This window comes from Myotis daubentonii, chromosome 13 (assembly GCF_963259705.1).
Source record: "Myotis daubentonii chromosome 13, mMyoDau2.1, whole genome shotgun sequence".
In the NCBI taxonomy this organism is placed as follows: Eukaryota; Metazoa; Chordata; class Mammalia; order Chiroptera; family Vespertilionidae; genus Myotis; species Myotis daubentonii.
In genome coordinates, this window is record NC_081852.1 from 63915028 (window position 1) to 63930676 (window position 15649).

Below are 15649 nucleotides of genomic sequence, written 5' to 3' on the forward strand. Positions count from 1 at the left end.
CTTGTCCTGGCCCCCCACCTCCATCCCCCCCATCCACCCCCACTGCCCCCCCAACCACGCCAGGAGCTTATTAAGCAACCCCCTCGCGGGCCGCCAGTGCACCTGTCATTGCACCCAGCGACACGCCCAAGAAGTCACACGCCTGGGCCAGTGGCGTTTGGGGACCTGCCTTTGTCCTTCGCTCTGAAAACGGCTCATTCTTTTTCGTTTTATTATTATTATTATTATTATTATTATTATTATTATTATTGATTTCAGAGAGGAAGGGAGAGGGAGAGATAGAAACATCAGTGAGAGAGAATCGTGGATCAGCGGCCTCCTGTACGCCCTGCACTGGGGATCGAGCAAACAGCCCAGGCCTGTGCCCTGACCGGGCATCGAACCCTGACCTCCTGGCTCCTAGGTCGATGCTCACCCACTGAGCCACACCAGCCGGGGCGGGTCTCTTTCTTATGAGCCGGGATGGGGGCCTCTTTCCCGCCAGGGCCATTGGACACGTTTAGCATCATTCGTGGGCCACACACAATGACCGACTTAAAGTCAGCCCCTCTATCTGGTCAAACACTCAACTAGCTCACCCCGGGGGGTGCCCCGGGCGCACTCTGTGCAGATGTCACAGGTTAGACCGAGCGGCGGCGCCTGGAGAGAGAATTCCAGGCTGGCCCTGGCCGGGGTGGCTCAGTGCAGAGCGTCGGCCCGAGCACCGGCGGTCTTGGGTTCGATTCCCAGTCAAGGGCTGGGTTACAGGTTTGTTCCGGCGCCCGTGGGAGCATGTGCAGGAGGCAGCCCTTCGCTGTGTCTCTCTCACATCGATGTTTCTCTCTCGCCTCCCCACTTCCATTCTCTCTAAAAATCAATGGGAAAAAAGGTCCTCTGGTGAGGATTAACAAAAAAAAATAAAGAAGACTTCCAGTCTGCACTTCTGTGGAGGAGCATGCTGGCAAACGGGACACACGCACACGCACGCACACACACGTACACGCACACACACGCACACATACACGCACACGCTCCACCGTGTCACTGGACCGGCTGCAGGATTCTCCCGAGATTAGGACCAGCCCTACTTCACTGCGGCCCGGTGGCTCCGTTGTAACCGACCTCCCGTCCGGCTCGGGAACCCCCAGGTTTTGTGAGCTCCCAGAGCAGCACCCCTTGGCAGCCGCAGCGTCCGATGTGCTTGTGGGAGTCTGAGAGGCGCGGTGCAAACCCTCAGTCAACACCAGCAGGAGGTTAAAAATAACCGTTTCCCACAGACTCCTGGCGGGTCGGGGCCAGGGGCCTCTCTCGGCTCACCTCCCAGCGAATCCCGGGACTTGAACTTCTCATTTGCACGCGCAGGCCCCTGGGAGGCCAGGGAACTGCTCAGCCTTATTTCACAGTGAACAGACCAGGGGGGCCACAGCCTCCCTGACGGGAAAGAAAAGTTCAGTCCGTGTGTTTAGAGGGCGACCCGAAGGGGGAGGGAGGCTCAGGTGTGCTTCTCATTTCCCTTCTCTCCGAGAAAGAAAGAACGAGAAATGCACGGATCCCTCTACTCTCAGCAGCCCAACCCTCCCCAGCCGCACGCACATCGCCCAGAGGACGAAGCCGTCCCTCCTCCGTCTGACTTACCGGGACCCCTGGGGGGAGCAGGAGGGCTCTCTGGATGGGGCGCTCCGGGCTGCCCTCGCCCTTCGTCTGCCCGGATCACATGGAAGCTGCTATAAATGTGCACGGGCTTGGGGCTGGGACGCCGGCCTGGGAGCAGCGGCCGCCAGCAATCTGACCCCGGCCTGGCCTGGCCTGGCGGCGGCTTTCCAGAAAGCTCTGCCTGAGGGAGGAGGACGGGGCAGCGTGTGCAGGTCCCCAACTGCCTGGGCTGCTCCTCTCGCTCCGGGTTTGTTTGAGATCCAAAGCCAGTTTCGACCGCCTTCGGCTGCAATTTCATTGACGTGAGGCAGTTCCACATGTTGGGGACGGATGAGCCACTTTTCAAAACAAAGCAGACTTATGAGGGAGGAGGAGGAGGAGGAGGAGGAGGAGGAGGAGGAGGAGGAGGAAGAAGAAGATGGAGGAGGAGGAGGAGGTGGAGAGGAAGAAGAAGAGGAGGGAGGAGATGAAGGGCTATAAAATCAGAAGGGCTTCGAGGAAACAGAGACCGATCCTCGTCCGCTTCTACTGACCTCATAAAACCAAAATGTGGGTGTGCCCCGAGGAGGGAGAAGGAGCAGGACCGGAGGCCAGCGCTGGCCCTCGGGGCTCGGGGCTCAGGGGAGGAAGGGGCGGCCAGGCGGCAGGAAAGCGGTAACTGTCCCGAAGGATGTGGATCTCTTTATGCATCAACACTGAAAACTCCCCAAGATGCGTCATTAAATGGGACCAAACACAGAAGGTTCAGAACGGTGTGTGTCATGTGCTACTTTGTGCAAAAAGGAGAAAGAGGAGGGCCCGGCTGGCATGGCTCAGGGGTTGAGCTTTGACCTATGAGCCAGGAGGTCAGGGTTCCATTCCCCGTCAGGGCACAGGCCCGGGTTGCGGGCTCATCCCCAGTGGGGGGCGTGCAGGAGGCAGCCGACCCATGGTTCTCTCTCATCACTGATGCTTCTCTCTCCCTCCCTCTCCCTTCCTCTCTGAAATTAATAAAAAAAAAAATTATATATATATATATTTAAAAATGTCACGTGAACAGGGGCGGGGCTGTGTGAACACACCTGGGAAGTCACGTGGAGATGGAGGACAGATCACGTGAAGTTTGATGGGGTGAGGCCAGGAGCCCCCTGAAGCTGAAGGGGCAGGAAGGACCCTCCCTGGAGCCCCCGACACCCTGATTTCAGGTTCTGGCCCCAGAAGGCGGAGCACGTGTCCCTGTGGGTTGAGGCCGGTCTGCAGTCATGGGAGCAGCAGCCCCAGGACACGGACCCTCCTTGCCCTCCTGTTGGGGCTTGGACTGGGTTCTGGGAGCAGCCGAGCCCTGAGCCCCGGCACGGGGACCCCGAGACCTCTCACTGCAGGGCTCACAGGGGGTTCATCCCTGTGTCTGTGCCTGGCCCTGGCTCCTGCTCCCCGGGGGGCTCCTGGGCAGCGTCTGCAGGGGGCGCACCAGGCAGGCTGCTCGGTGGGAAGCGCAGGCCATGTGGCTCAGGGACGCCCGGCAGCTCATCCCCAATGTGGGGGGTGCAGGAGGCAATCAATCACCAATCGATGATCCTGTAATTATTTATGTTTCCCTCTCCCCTCGCCCCTCTCCCCTCTCCCCTCTCCGAAATCAATAAAAAAAAATATTTTTAAAAAGCGATGGGCAAGTGGGTAGGTACTTTCACAGTCAGTGACCGGTTTCTCACTGCTGAGGAGGGAGCCATACAGGTGGAACAGGGGAAGCTAGGAAAGCCAGGGGCCTGGAGTGCAAGCGCAGGTGCTGGTGGGGATCACGTCCCATCTACCATCCGTCCGCCCAGCGGAGCAGGGGGCGGAGGAGACCCTCCTGAGACCCAGTGCGCAGGCCGCAATGAAAGGCAGCCATGGTGCAGAAAGTGAGCTCTTTGCAGGCCTGTGTGCTCATGTTCCTGTGAGAAAATGTGTTCCCGGCACCAGAGAGAACTTTGGGAAAACAGCATTTGCAGTCAACGCCGAAATGCACGGGATGGAATTTATACATTTGTCCTTGAAACGATACTGAATATAATCCCACCTGTGCCGCGTATTTTTGAATGTGTTTTTGAGAGTCAACCACATGGTGCAGACACGCAGGTAGAAGGGGCGCTGCGTGCCCAGGACGTGCCAGACCGTGCCCGGGTGCTGGGCGCCACGGCCCCCGGAAGCCGCGGGCGTCGGCGCGGGGACCGGCGTGAGAGCGGGGTCCCGGTCCGCAGAGGGCGGGGCAGAGGGCTTCCGGCCCCTGTGGTTCCCCGAGTTGCCGCGAGGGGCGCTCTGCCCGCGCGCGCGCCGCTCCGGCCGCTGCAGTGCCGGCCTCCGGCCATGGGAGGCGCTGTGCGCCGGCGGCCCCGGCCTACCCGCGGGGAGCGCGCTCGCGGCTCCGGGTTTCAGTTTCTGGCGCGAACTTCCGCCCGAGGTGGCGGCGCGGCGATGTCGGGGGACAGCAGCGGCCGGCGGCCGGAGGGCCGCGGCCGGGCCCGCGAGCCGCACCGGGGGCGCCCCCGCTCCCGTTCCCGCTCCCGCTCCCCGCTGGGGTCCCGCCGCGGCGCCGCGCCCGCGCGCAGGGAGGCCCCCGAGCGCCCGAGCCTGGAGGACGAGGAGCCGTCGGACTCGGGGGACGAGCTGCTGGACCCCGCGAGCCTGGAGGCGGAGACGGACCACGGCCTCTGCCGCCAGATCCGCCACCAGTACCGGGCGCTCATCAACTCGGTGCAGCGTAAGGCGGGGGGCGGGGGCGCGGAGCGCGGGGTGCAGGCGGGGCGGCTCCCCGAGGGCCCCCCGCATCCCTCGTCTCCCTCGGGCCGCACGACCTTGCGGGGGCGGGTCCCCCGGCGGACGGCACCGCGGAGGCCGAGCCCGACGGCCGGGGGGACGGGGGGGCAGGCAGCCCGGAGAGCTGTCCCCTGCGGGTCCCCTGCGCGGCGTGGCCCGGGGGCTCCTGGGACTCCCCAAGTTCGCGAACCGCCCCGTCCGCGCTGCGCCCCGGCTGCGGGCGCGGGTGGAGGGAGCCGCTTCCTGGAGTCCCCGTCGCCTGGGGCGCGGCCTTCTCCAAGCTCCAAGGCGCCTTTTTGGTTCAAAAGATGAGGGCGCGGGAGGCGCGGGGGCGGGGGGCGCCCGGGCGGGAGGGCCAGCCCCCTTGCCAGTGTGTGTGTTTTTGGGACAGAGAACCGGGAGGACATTCTGAACGCCAGCGACCGGCTGACCGAGGTCCTGGAGGAGGCCAACACTCTGTTCAATGGAGGTGGTTTCTGTATTCGTTTCCGATGCATCTTTCCTGCCCTTTGCGTTCCCCGTGGCCGCCCTTCGTGGCAGGTGCTCGGGGACCATCAGAGCCGCTGTGCTGACATCACACGGTCCCCGGAACCAGGCTCCAGCGTCTCTCACCGTGGTCCCATGCACAGGCTCCCCTGAAACACGGGGGAAATGACCCGCAAACACAGAAGCGGGGGTCGCCAGGCCCCCAGCCCAGGAGCGTCCAGGAAGGAAGGGGTGATGCCAATGGCAGGGCCTGGGGAGCAAGCCGGGCGGCAGTTCTGTTTGAACTCGGCCGCGGGCATCTCCCGGGGCTTCCTTCCGCTGGGCCTTTCCTGTTCGGGCATCTTTCCACGTCCTGTTGCCACGTCCTGTGGGCCCGGGACCCAGCCCTCAGCCCCGCTGCCCTCGGAGGCCGCTCCCCTCCTCGCCCCAAGTTCATCCTCAGCCTCCCTCCCACTCCCCTCTCATCTTCGTTTATTTAAATCTCACTGTAGCTTCTAATTTTTAAAAATATGTATTTTTTATTGATATCGGAGAGGGAGGGAGGGAGAGATAGAAACATCAGTGGTGAGAGAGAATCACCGATCGGCTGCCTTTTGCACACCCCTATTGGGGATCCAGCCGCAACCCAGGCCTGTGCCCCGACCGGGAATTGAACCCCGACCTCCTGGTTCCTGGGTGGATTCTCAACCCCTGAGCCGCAGGGCCGGGCCTGCAGTAGCTTATCTTTAGTTCCATGTCCGCGGTCCGGACCGTCCATCCCCAGAGGGCACTGCCTCACCACCTGCCTGCAGGGTGGGGCCTGGGACGCCGGCCCTCACGCGGTTTCAGCCCAGGCTCCCTGACCACTCCCGACGGCCGGTCAGCGCGCAGTGGGCGTGGATCTGACAGTGCCGGGGCTGGGCTGTTGGAGTCCGGGAAAAGCCCTCCGTGGAGACCGAGGCTTTGTTAGTCGGATTAGGAAAGGCGGCGGTCCGGCCCCCAGGAGTAGAAGTGGAGGCGGCTGGCTCTAGGGAGACCGGTCGGCTCTGCTTCCAGAGCGCGGCGAGCTGGGCGGGAGCCAGTGTTCCCAGCGAGATGGGTGGTCGGGGCCGGGAGGGGCGCGGCGGGCGGTGTAACGCGTGTCTCCCCCGCGCAGTGTCCCGGGCCAGGGAGGCCGTCCTGGACGCCCACTTTCTTGTCTTGGCCTCGGATCTGGGCAAAGAGAAGGCCAGGCAGTTGCGGTCGGACCTGAGCTCATTCGACGCGTTGAGATACGTGGAGACTCTGGTAAGTTCAGAGCGACGGAGTCTTAAAGCTCCCTCACCCGGTGGCCTGCTCTGCCGTGTCCGTAGGCAGCAGCCGCCGCCCACTGTCCCTTCCTGGGGCCTCAGCCTCTGGCGGGAGACTCACCCAGTTAGAAGGGTGGCAGGGGGCCGAGGGGGCCGTCGGAGCTCGGAGCAGCTGGACTCGCAGCTGCCGAGGCGCCGGGCTGTGGACGGACGGGCTGTGGACGGATGGACGGACGGCCGCGCCGTTTCCTCGTCTCGGTGACGGGACCTTTGCCCGGGTGCAGGGGCGGGCTCGCCGCGACCGGTCAGGGCCGGTGGGCAGGTGTGTGAGTCGGTCTGAGAATATGATATTTCAGAACCATATGCATACGATTGGGGTTCTTTTTCTTTTTTTCCTGTTGTTTTATTTATTTTTCTTTGCCTCTTAGTGAGTTTGAGTGGTGGTTGTTACCTGGAATGGTGCGACTTCTCGGGGATGAGTGTGCCCTGACACGCACAGTGGGACCTTTTCTCTCCTGTTGTCTGCTTTATTCTACTCTGTGCTCACCTCTGCCCTCCGGTCTCTGCTGGGTCGGTGACCTTCCGACTGGATGTTTGTTAAATGTTATTACGTGATTTAGTACCATGAGATCTGACCAGATAAATTCATTATTTTGTAAAGGTATGAGGCGTTTGTTGTTCTTCAAACCTTAGAATTCTTTAAAAATTTAAATTACTTAAATTTCAAATCTTACATTTTTCTCTGTTCTTAAAAAAACCTTTTTATTTTGAAGTTAGTGCGTTTTTTAAAAGGCACACTCAAGGACCGCTCAGCAAAGTGACCTGATATTGGGTCATCTTTTTAAAACTTATTTTTATTTATCAGGCTAAAGCTCTGTACTTTAAATAACCTATCAAAGTAAGTTCCAGAAGTCTGAAAGCATTCCATTTAAAACCCTAAATTAATAGCTGTCCAGCGTCCACGTGGGGAAGACCTTTCCAAGTAGGACGCCAAGTATAGAGCCGATAAATGATAAAGAAAAGGCAGTGCATTCGACCAGACAGGAGTTGGGACATCCCCTACAAGTGGGCGGCGGCCGGGGTGGAGGGGCAGCCGGAGGAGGGGGGGGGGGCAAGGGGCAGGAGATGCAGGGGCCGCCGGGCTCTCTGACCTGCTTCCAGCCCATTTCCCCCGAGTGGGGCTGCCTTCCTGGGGTTACGCTCTCGGAGGACTTTGATGAATGCTCTGTGGTGTGACCATTTTAGTTCGATAACCTCTGGACACTTCGTAATCGTATAATGTAACGACCACGTGCTCTCCTAGCAGAGAGTGTGTCGCCTTTTCTGCGAGCTCCTCTGAGAGAGGACGCACTCCCGCCAGCTCCCCAGGAAGGCGGCTGCCAGGGGGCCACCCTCCCCCATGCCCGCGGCTCCTGGGTGCTGAAACCACTGAGCAGGGCCAGGGGTCAGGGGTCAGCTAAAATGAAAATCCCAGCGCAGCTCAGCCTCCCTGTTGTCTTGGGGCGTGTGGTTGGGGCGTGATTGCGTGTTTTTATGCTGGCACAGCCTATAGTATTTTACTAGCATTTTACACATGAGCTGCGTGTGCCTCTACGCCCACAGCCTGCGTGGGCCAGAGCCGGGTCCCGTCTGGCTCCAGGGCCGTTTGGGGCCTGGACCAGGGAGGATGTAGCAGCATCCCTGGCCTCCACCCACTCGATGCTGGGAGAACCCCGCACCCAGCTGTGACACCCACAGATGTCTCCACAGCTCGCTCTCTCCCCACAGTCCTCGGTGCACTGAGGACTACCTGCTGCCCATGGCAGGTGCTTTTAAAATGGGCGTTTATCCATAAAGTGATCTTGGTAATAGAAACGCAGCCGGCGCGTCTGCACACGGACACAGACGGTGCCTGTGGCCTGTGAACGCCGAGAGAGGATGGCTCCGTGTGGTGAATGGTTGCTGCGGCTTAACTGGGTTTTTCCCTTGTTTCGTAGCTGACACACATGGGCGTGAACCCGCTGGAAGCCGAAGAGCTGGTCCGTGAGGATGACAGCCCGGACTTTGAGTTCATAGTCTACGACTCCTGGAGAATATCAGGCAAAACGGCAGAAAACACCTTTAATAAAACCCATACGTTCCACTTCCTGTAAGGCTCCTTACCAACCAGGGCCAGCCATTTGTAAACCGTACGTGGTGTTTGGATGTAGGCACAGGAGTTAGGTGGTGCTGTAGAGGGACGATCGGAACCCTTGCTTAGAGACTGTGAACCTGTGTGAGAGCCCATGATGTGGGATTATCTGAGGCAGGAGAGGCTGAGGGCAGGCCCTCCTGGCGGTGAGGAGCCTCGAGTCCCTGCGTCCGGTCCGCTGTGTCTCATCCGTAAAGTCCTCGGAGAGAGACCGTGCCTCTCGGCACCACGAGACGAACACGTGAAGTGCGTGTGTCACGCTCCCGCTCGGATGCTTGCTCTCCTGCGTTTAAAGGCTGTCCGAGTCACTGCCATGTGACCTGCCCAGTTTGGTTTTGGATACAACTCTGGTTTTGAAGTCTCTCTCCCCAAATGCACTCATTTCTGTCTGAACTTCCTGCTCAGCTGATGGGGAAGCGCACACTCCGAGGGCTCTTTTGTGAGACCGAGTGCGGAGGGGTGGACCTTGTCCCAGAGCACCTTCTCCAGGCCCCGTTGTGTCTTCCTCATGAGGCGGGGCTGGGCGTCTGTGTGTCCCGATCCCCCTCAGAACCTCGAGACTGTGGTGTCTCGGGGGGGCTGAGGGGCCCGTGTGGGTCCGTGTGGGGACAGGTTCCTGCCTAACAGGCCTCGGAGCCGGGGCCTGACCCCTTTCTCTGTTCGGGTGCGAAGGTCAGGCCTCTGCACTGTGGGATGGACTCCGGGTCTTTCTTTGGCTGCTGAGGGCTGGGCTCTGTCAGATCCCAGGTGGACGGCTGGCCTTTGGCAGCGTCCCCTTTACTCACCAGCCGGCCTGCGACCCTGTGCCTGCGATGGCTCCTCCCGAGGGGCTCCCCCACCCCCACCCCCGTCCTATCCCTCCTCCTTCCTCCCTCCTCCCCCCCCCCCCCCCCCCAGCCTGGGAGCCTCCGGCAGTGGCTCCAGCAGAGCTGGGAGTGCAGGGCCAGGCGGCCCGCTCGGGGTGGCGCTCCAGGTTGCACGTGGGACCTACGGGGCACGGGGCACACCTGCCCACACTCTGTCCTTTGGTTGCTCAGGTGTAGGGGCCACGGGGGTCTGAATTCTTGGGGCTTGGCCTCGGCGAGATGCACCTATCGCTGTGGCTTCCGTCTGCACCGGGCCTTCTGGGAGGGAGTGGGGCAGGGAGCCCAGGGTCTCTGCTGGAGCCGTGGGCCTCCCCGCACACCTGTCCGAAGGCCGGCACCCACGGGAGCCGCTCCTGAGAGCACCGTTTCCGTTAGGTTGGGCTCCATCCAGGGCGAGTGCCCTGTGCCGAAGCCGCGTGCCGAGCGCCCCAGGAGGATCTGTGCGCTGGAGAAGGAGCGGGAAATGCCTGTCCAGGTTTGTGAAGCACCTGACGTGGGAGCAGCACGAGTGCGGTGGACGTGCAGTTTGGCCATCCTGTCGAGGCGTTAGGGTCTGGAGTCACTTAAATAGTCGTGTTATTTGAGTCTTTAAACTTTTTATTGGGTTGACCATTGGTCTTAGTCTTAACACATCCAGTACTTGGGGTCAGTTCTAAGCCCGGGTTTCTCAGCCTTCCGACACCATGCGTGGGGTGCAAGTTCTTGTTCGAGGCTCGGTCTGGTGCCTGTGGGATGTTCAGCAGCGTCCTTGGCCGTCTCCCACTGGATGCCAGGAACAGCTTTCCCCCGACCCGGGGGGGCAGCCACATACTGGCCATGTCCCCAGAGGCCAAACCACACCCAGGTGTGAGCGCTGTTGTAAAGTCCCCTTTTGCGTTTTGCTGTTTTATGCTCCACCTGAAGGTGGCTGGCTTGGTCATGTTACTCCTGTGTGAAGAATTCCTAGGGAACGTTCCTGAAAGGCTCTGTAAGCTTTAAGACGGCGATAAGCACTGTTAGCCGGGAGAGACCTAGAGGAGGTGCCTGGGGAAGAGCAGGAGGTTCGCTGCGCGACAGTCGGCTTGATGACAACTTTATATTTTCAGCTAAAAAGAATGGAAGAATCTCAGCAAGAAGCCACAGAAAAAGAAGTAGAACGGATCTTAGGGTTGTTGCAGACATACTTCCGAGAAGATCGTAAGTAAGACGCCAAGTTCCAGATGGAGCAGTCTACTTGCTAGATGTGTCCCATCCCAGCACTCCCCCTCCCCGGAGGCAGCCACCTGTACCGTGCTGGGTAGATGTAGATTTGCAGATGGTCTCAGAGCTCTGCCAGTCCTGTGAATAGGCACATAGTAGGGTGTTTTGTGGGGTTTTCAAAGCTGATCACAATGCACACATTCTTCTGCAGCATGACTTTTCCGTGTGGACACTTTCCTCTCAGTGCGTGGGGTCCCCTTATTCCTGTCGGAGACCCCCACTCTGCAGCTGCATCATAGACCCACTGACCAGCCCCGCTGCAGCAGGCGAGTGAGGCCTTATAGCCCTTCACTCCCCGTAAGCTGCAGGAGGAAGCTTGGCCTGCCTTTGTCCACAGGTGCTAATATTTTTAGGGCAGCTTTGGGGGGCGAGGGGGGCCAGGAGCCGTGCCTGGTTTTAATAGATTGGCCAGACTGCCCCCCAGAAGGGTCGTATCTGTTCACACGCCCACAGCAGGGGTGCCCGTCCTTCCTCGGCTGGCACTGATGTTGTGCTTCGTGGTGAGCAGCAGCCACGCCCGTCCTGAAGGTTTCTCCTCCTCTGTCTGTAGCCGACACGCCTATGTCCTTCTTTGACTTTGTGGTCGACCCACATTCTTTCCCTCGAACGGTGGAAAACATCTTTCATGTCTCCTTCATCGTAAGGGTAAGACTTATTTCTCTAATTGCTTTTATGAGCTTTTAAAAAATAAATAATAAAAACTGGAGGGAGCTGGCAGAGGAGTTGTACTGACCAGTGTGAATGTAGACCCGTTGTCGCAAAATAGGAACTGACCTGGGGGAGAAGCACCGGCTGAACCAAGTTCATAATTTAGGTGCTTGCCTTCCCGTTTAGAATTCCAGTGAAAGGCTTGGCAAAATGTGAACATGGAACTATGGGTTCGATAGCAGTGTGGTGTCCACGGTACACGCCCTGCGTTCGATAGCTGTCGTGTTACGTAGAATCTCCCTGTTCTCAAGGAGCATCAGGGCCACGTGGTCCATCACGTACTCTCATAAAAACTGGTAATATAATACGCGAGGTGGGCCGTGGAACCCTGGATTAGTATTGTATTTTCCACGTAAACCACTGTCAGCCTGCTTTGGCCCACCCTGTGTACAGAGAGTGATAAAGCGGGGTGGCAGCACGTGGAGGAGGTCGCACAGCAGTCTGGTAGCTCTAAGCCGGAAGTTGCTTTAAAGGAGGTAAAGTGCTGAGGAGCTTGCTTAGACTGTCTGTCTTACCGGATTGCTTTCCAGCACATGCAAGAGGAAAGTGATCTTAACCTGAGACAAAACTCTTGCATTGACCAAAGTTTTCCCAGAAACGATACCAGGCATATTTTGTCAATGGTACATGATAGAATGATGCACAATAAAATGTGAGTATGCACAAAAAATACATGTATCGGTTAAGGAGGAAGACAGTTTAGTCACAAGATCCTAGGGCGGAGGCGTGTCGGGTAGAAAGCTGTGAGAGGCCCGGGAGGCGTGTAAAGAAAAACGTTCAGGTCTTGTCCGTGTAATCGCCCCACTGTTGTCAGTTTCACTGTCTGAGATACAAAACTTTCTGAATAACTTTTTTATCCAGTGGTTATAGGATCTAAATTGTAGTCTTCTAAAATCATTTTTGTGTGTGTTTTAGGATGGTTTTGCAAGAATAAAACTTGACCAAGACCGACTGCCAATAATAGGTAAATGATCCCGTGTTCAGGAAAATTAGTTTTAGAGAAAATTTATTTGGTTTATGTATTTTATTAAATGTAAGAGTTTTCACTTTAGGAAACAAACTCTTGTCATGCTGTGTCTTTCTCAACCAACTGAAAATGTGGCCATAGCTTAAAACAATGGATTCATCTATATCATTGATTTGGTTCAACATCTGCTGTCAAGATGAACAAGAAATCATATAATTTCCCTCAAATTTTAAGTTAGAAAGTTGGTCATTGCCGATATTTTTGTAGTTTTCTTCCTATTTTCTCCTAATGCCAGCGCCTTCGCTCTCTGAGAGAACCTTTGCTTCTTAGTTGAGTAATGGCTCCTGGTAAGAACTCGTAGAGAGTGCAGACCGCCAGGGCGCAGCTCCGTGGTGGCTACGCAGAGATGCAAGGTTTTCAAGTGGTAGAATGTGTTGCTCGACTACATTTTTTAATGAAAACAAATGGATGACTTGCTTCTATAATAACATTACAACTCAGTGATGCATGAAGTCCCAATAACTAGGTAGAATTGGAATCATCTTCTCGATACAGGTTTCATTCCTGTTATTCGTCAGTTCCTGTTTAGCTTACCTCTTCTGAGTGGATAACCTTTGAAAACTTTTGTCTTTCAAACAGAGCCTGTTAATATTAATGAGGAAAGTGAGGGCATTGACCAAAACACCCAAATCAGGAATCAAGGGATTATAGCTTTGAGTTACCGCGACTGGGAGGTAAAGCTCCGCCCATGCCCACAGGGGGTCCCGCCGGCCTGGACCCTGTTCGGAGCCTGGTGCCCACCTGTTCTTTGCTCTGCAGGAGATCGTGCGGACCTTTGAGATCTCGGAGCCCGTGATCGTCTCTGGCCCGAGCCGGCAGAGCCTGAGCGCCGACGGCAGCTGAAGGTAAGGCTCTGGGGGCCACCTGGGCTTTTAGCAAACGCCCCTGGGCGTCCGACCATCCCTCGGGGCACATCCTGGGCAAGTGTGGGTCGTGCTGCCCATTGCCTCCCTTGTTGGGGACAAAGGCCGGGCAGGCCCTGTGGTTGATCCCCTCTTTGGTAGGTAGGTAGTCGGTAGAGGCAGAGCAGCTAGTTCCTGGCGTGGCTTTTTTAACCCTTAGCATGACCCATTGGTACATAAGTGAATATGGAAGCCTCCATCGGTTTGGTTCAGTGTCCCCTTAGATTTGCTTACTTTGTGGGTACAAAGCAGAAAAGGAGGATCCCCTCAAGATGAAGTTAGAAAATGGCCATTTCTCAAACGAGCGATGCTGTGAGGGAACTGCCTTTCTACGAAGGAGCGCATTGCTGCAAGGAAGGCTCAGGGGTGACCTGGCTTCTGCAAGCAGCTGTGGGGGGCCTGGGAGACCTGGACTCGGCTGGCTCTGCCCCTTTACGATGGCGGGCAAGTCACCTGCTCACGCTCGGCCACATTTGCCTGGCAGATCTATGAATCTCCATAAAATGGGGGGGCGTCTTTTTCTAGCTGAAGTATTCTGTGATCTTGAGAGCTAAAATGTGCCTCACTTAATGGAGCTGCATTTGTTCTGGGGTCCTGCGGGAGAGGGGAGTATGGACATCAGGTGGGTGTGTGATGGGTGAACCGTGCCTACGCACTGAGGAGGGCGAGCTGTTAGGTTGCATTCTTGTATATTAAGTCACCTTTCGCTTTCGAAACTGTTAACCAGCTATTCCCTCCCCCTTGTAGGACTCAGAAGGACAGTGAAGTCCAGAAGGGAAAGCCGCATGTGTTGTATATATTGTGTGATTGAACATTTTTAAAGGCCGATTGTTTTTAGTAAACTGTAGCTTTTGATAGTGTATCGATTTGTCATGGTTGTCTTTGATTAAAGGAGATTCACTGCCATGTTCACCAATAGTTGTAGTTCCTCTTTGTTCTGTTATCAGGAGAGTGGCTTCTCTCCAGTCCTGTCCCATGGGAAGTTTCAGACCGGCTGGTAGTGGCCTACACATCATGATGGTCCTTGTCACATCCCTAGCTGTGCAGTCAGCTAGTCGGCTCCATGCCTATCAGGTTGTACCACATAAAATAGTCTTTGTGCTAAAACGTGGTTAAGGATCAGCAGTGTCACGTGACTCGGCCTATGATTTATACACAAGCAGCTCCTCGTCCTCGCCAAGCCAGGCTGGACCACCTTCCCAGCCAGCCAGCCGTGGGTCCGTCTCGCCAGTTCTCTGTCCATGAGGCTGCTGGCCGCTAGAGGGGACCACACCCGGGTGGATGCGGGCTGCTCCCAGGGCCTGGTCTTTGCTGGGCCTTCAGGTCTGTGCCCAGTGCTCTGAGTCCCTAGTGGGCTCCTTTCCCGTTCGCGTTCTCCATCGGCCCTTGCTCACTCCTTCCCTCGAGTCAGAGCTGGAGGGCCTGTCTGTGGAAGGCTCGGGTCGAGCTCCCCCGCCTCCTTGTCTCGCTCTGCCAGTCATCCCCCTCCCTCTCCACACCTCGTGCTTTCCCCTCCACCATCTCATCTCATCTGAGCAAGATGCCGAGACCCATGGTTCCTGTCCTGTCTCCTGTCGGTAGGACCCCTTGCGGAAGCGTCCAGTCCTGACCTTGGCCGTTCAGCACCTCCTTCCCACCGCTCGGCTGAGGCTGGTCTATGCGATTTACTGCGATTCCTTTCCAGCCAAGATCCAGTGAGCACATGCTGAAAATGTGCTTCTCGAAAACTACAGCCTTGTGTCTGACGCTTCCCGTTTTCCTCCCCCACCCTGCTCGCGTGATAGACGCATCGCATCCTGAACCTTCCCAAACCGACGACCCTTCTCTCAGCAGCTCCAGGAGCTGGACAGAGGGTTCCTGGGCAGCCCGCGGGCTGCTCTCCCGCCACCCGTGCTGGCGCTCTTCCCGCTTCGCTTCCTCAGAAGCTGTGAATTCTTGTCTTTATCCCCCACGGCCCTCCCTCACTTGGTCACTAACTCTCCCCTGGTCTCCCGATTCTGTCTTGCCCCGGTTTCTGCCGCAGCCACCCATCTGGTGCCCACTTCCTGTCTGCCCTTCAGACCCTCCCCTTCCTTCCACCTGGGACTCCCCACTGCCTTCAGGACTGAAAGACCTGAGCTCATCAGTGAGTCCAGCCCCTTGCGATCAGGGCCTCTGCCTATGTTTCTGGCTCACTTCCTCCTCTAGACTGGTCAGTTCGTGGTTCTTGTTAAACGGCCTGGGTGAGAGAGTTCGTGTGTTTCACTGTTTAGTCTCCTCGGGTTGGGAATCGCCCGTCAGCACGGCCAGTGGAGAGCTCTGTTGCCCTGGCCCGGCCGTCAGCAGCCACGCCGCCTTCCTCACCTGCCTCCGCACCCCTCGGCCCTCACCCCCCGCGGACCCACTCTCTCTCTCTGCTGTCTGTCTTCAGAAACGTGCCTGTTCTGGACATTTCACATCGATGGAATCACGGGGTGGTCTTAACATTACAGATTTTTGGCTGTTGCCTTCCTCGTCCCCTTCACTTCCATTCTGCTTGTTGCGCACACTCCCCACTGAGACGCGAGTGGGTACCTTCTTCACACCAAGGGGAAAGC

At 57.5% G+C, this 15649-nt stretch overlaps 1 protein-coding gene across 2 annotated transcripts; it reads left to right on the forward strand.

The window, feature by feature from the left end:
- The first annotated feature begins 4016 nt into the window (after window positions 1-4016).
- On the forward strand, window positions 4017-13989 carry NSMCE4A (NSE4 homolog A, SMC5-SMC6 complex component). 2 transcript variants are annotated; one of them, XM_059661878.1, is made up of 11 exons: window positions 4017-4351; window positions 4799-4879; window positions 6029-6159; window positions 8138-8289; window positions 9573-9672; window positions 10283-10373; window positions 10987-11081; window positions 12060-12108; window positions 12751-12845; window positions 12931-13016; window positions 13821-13989. In XM_059661878.1, the coding sequence occupies exons 1-10, from the start codon at window positions 4066-4068 to the stop codon at window positions 13012-13014; spliced, it is 1164 nt and encodes a 387-aa protein (XP_059517861.1). In that variant the 5' UTR covers window positions 4017-4065; the 3' UTR covers window positions 13015-13016; window positions 13821-13989. The 2 variants fall into 2 exon arrangements, with proteins under 2 accessions (XP_059517861.1, XP_059517862.1); XM_059661879.1 differs by having other exon boundaries at window positions 4018-4351; window positions 4799-4876.
- The last annotated feature ends 1660 nt before the right edge of the window (window positions 13990-15649 follow it).

What these genes read in the sequence shown, in the direction of transcription:
- NSMCE4A (XM_059661878.1), top strand. Translation starts at nt 4,066, where the DNA reads ATGTCGGGGGACAGCAGCGGCCGGCGGCCGGAGGGCCGCGGCCGGGCC. An exon ending in GACATACTTCCGAGAAGATC is followed by an intron (nt 10,374 to 10,986) that starts GTAAGTAAGACG and finishes CTCTGTCTGTAG; the next exon opens with CCGACACGCCTATGTCCTTC. An exon ending in ATGTCTCCTTCATCGTAAGG is followed by an intron (nt 11,082 to 12,059) that starts GTAAGACTTATT and finishes TGTGTGTTTTAG; the next exon opens with GATGGTTTTGCAAGAATAAA.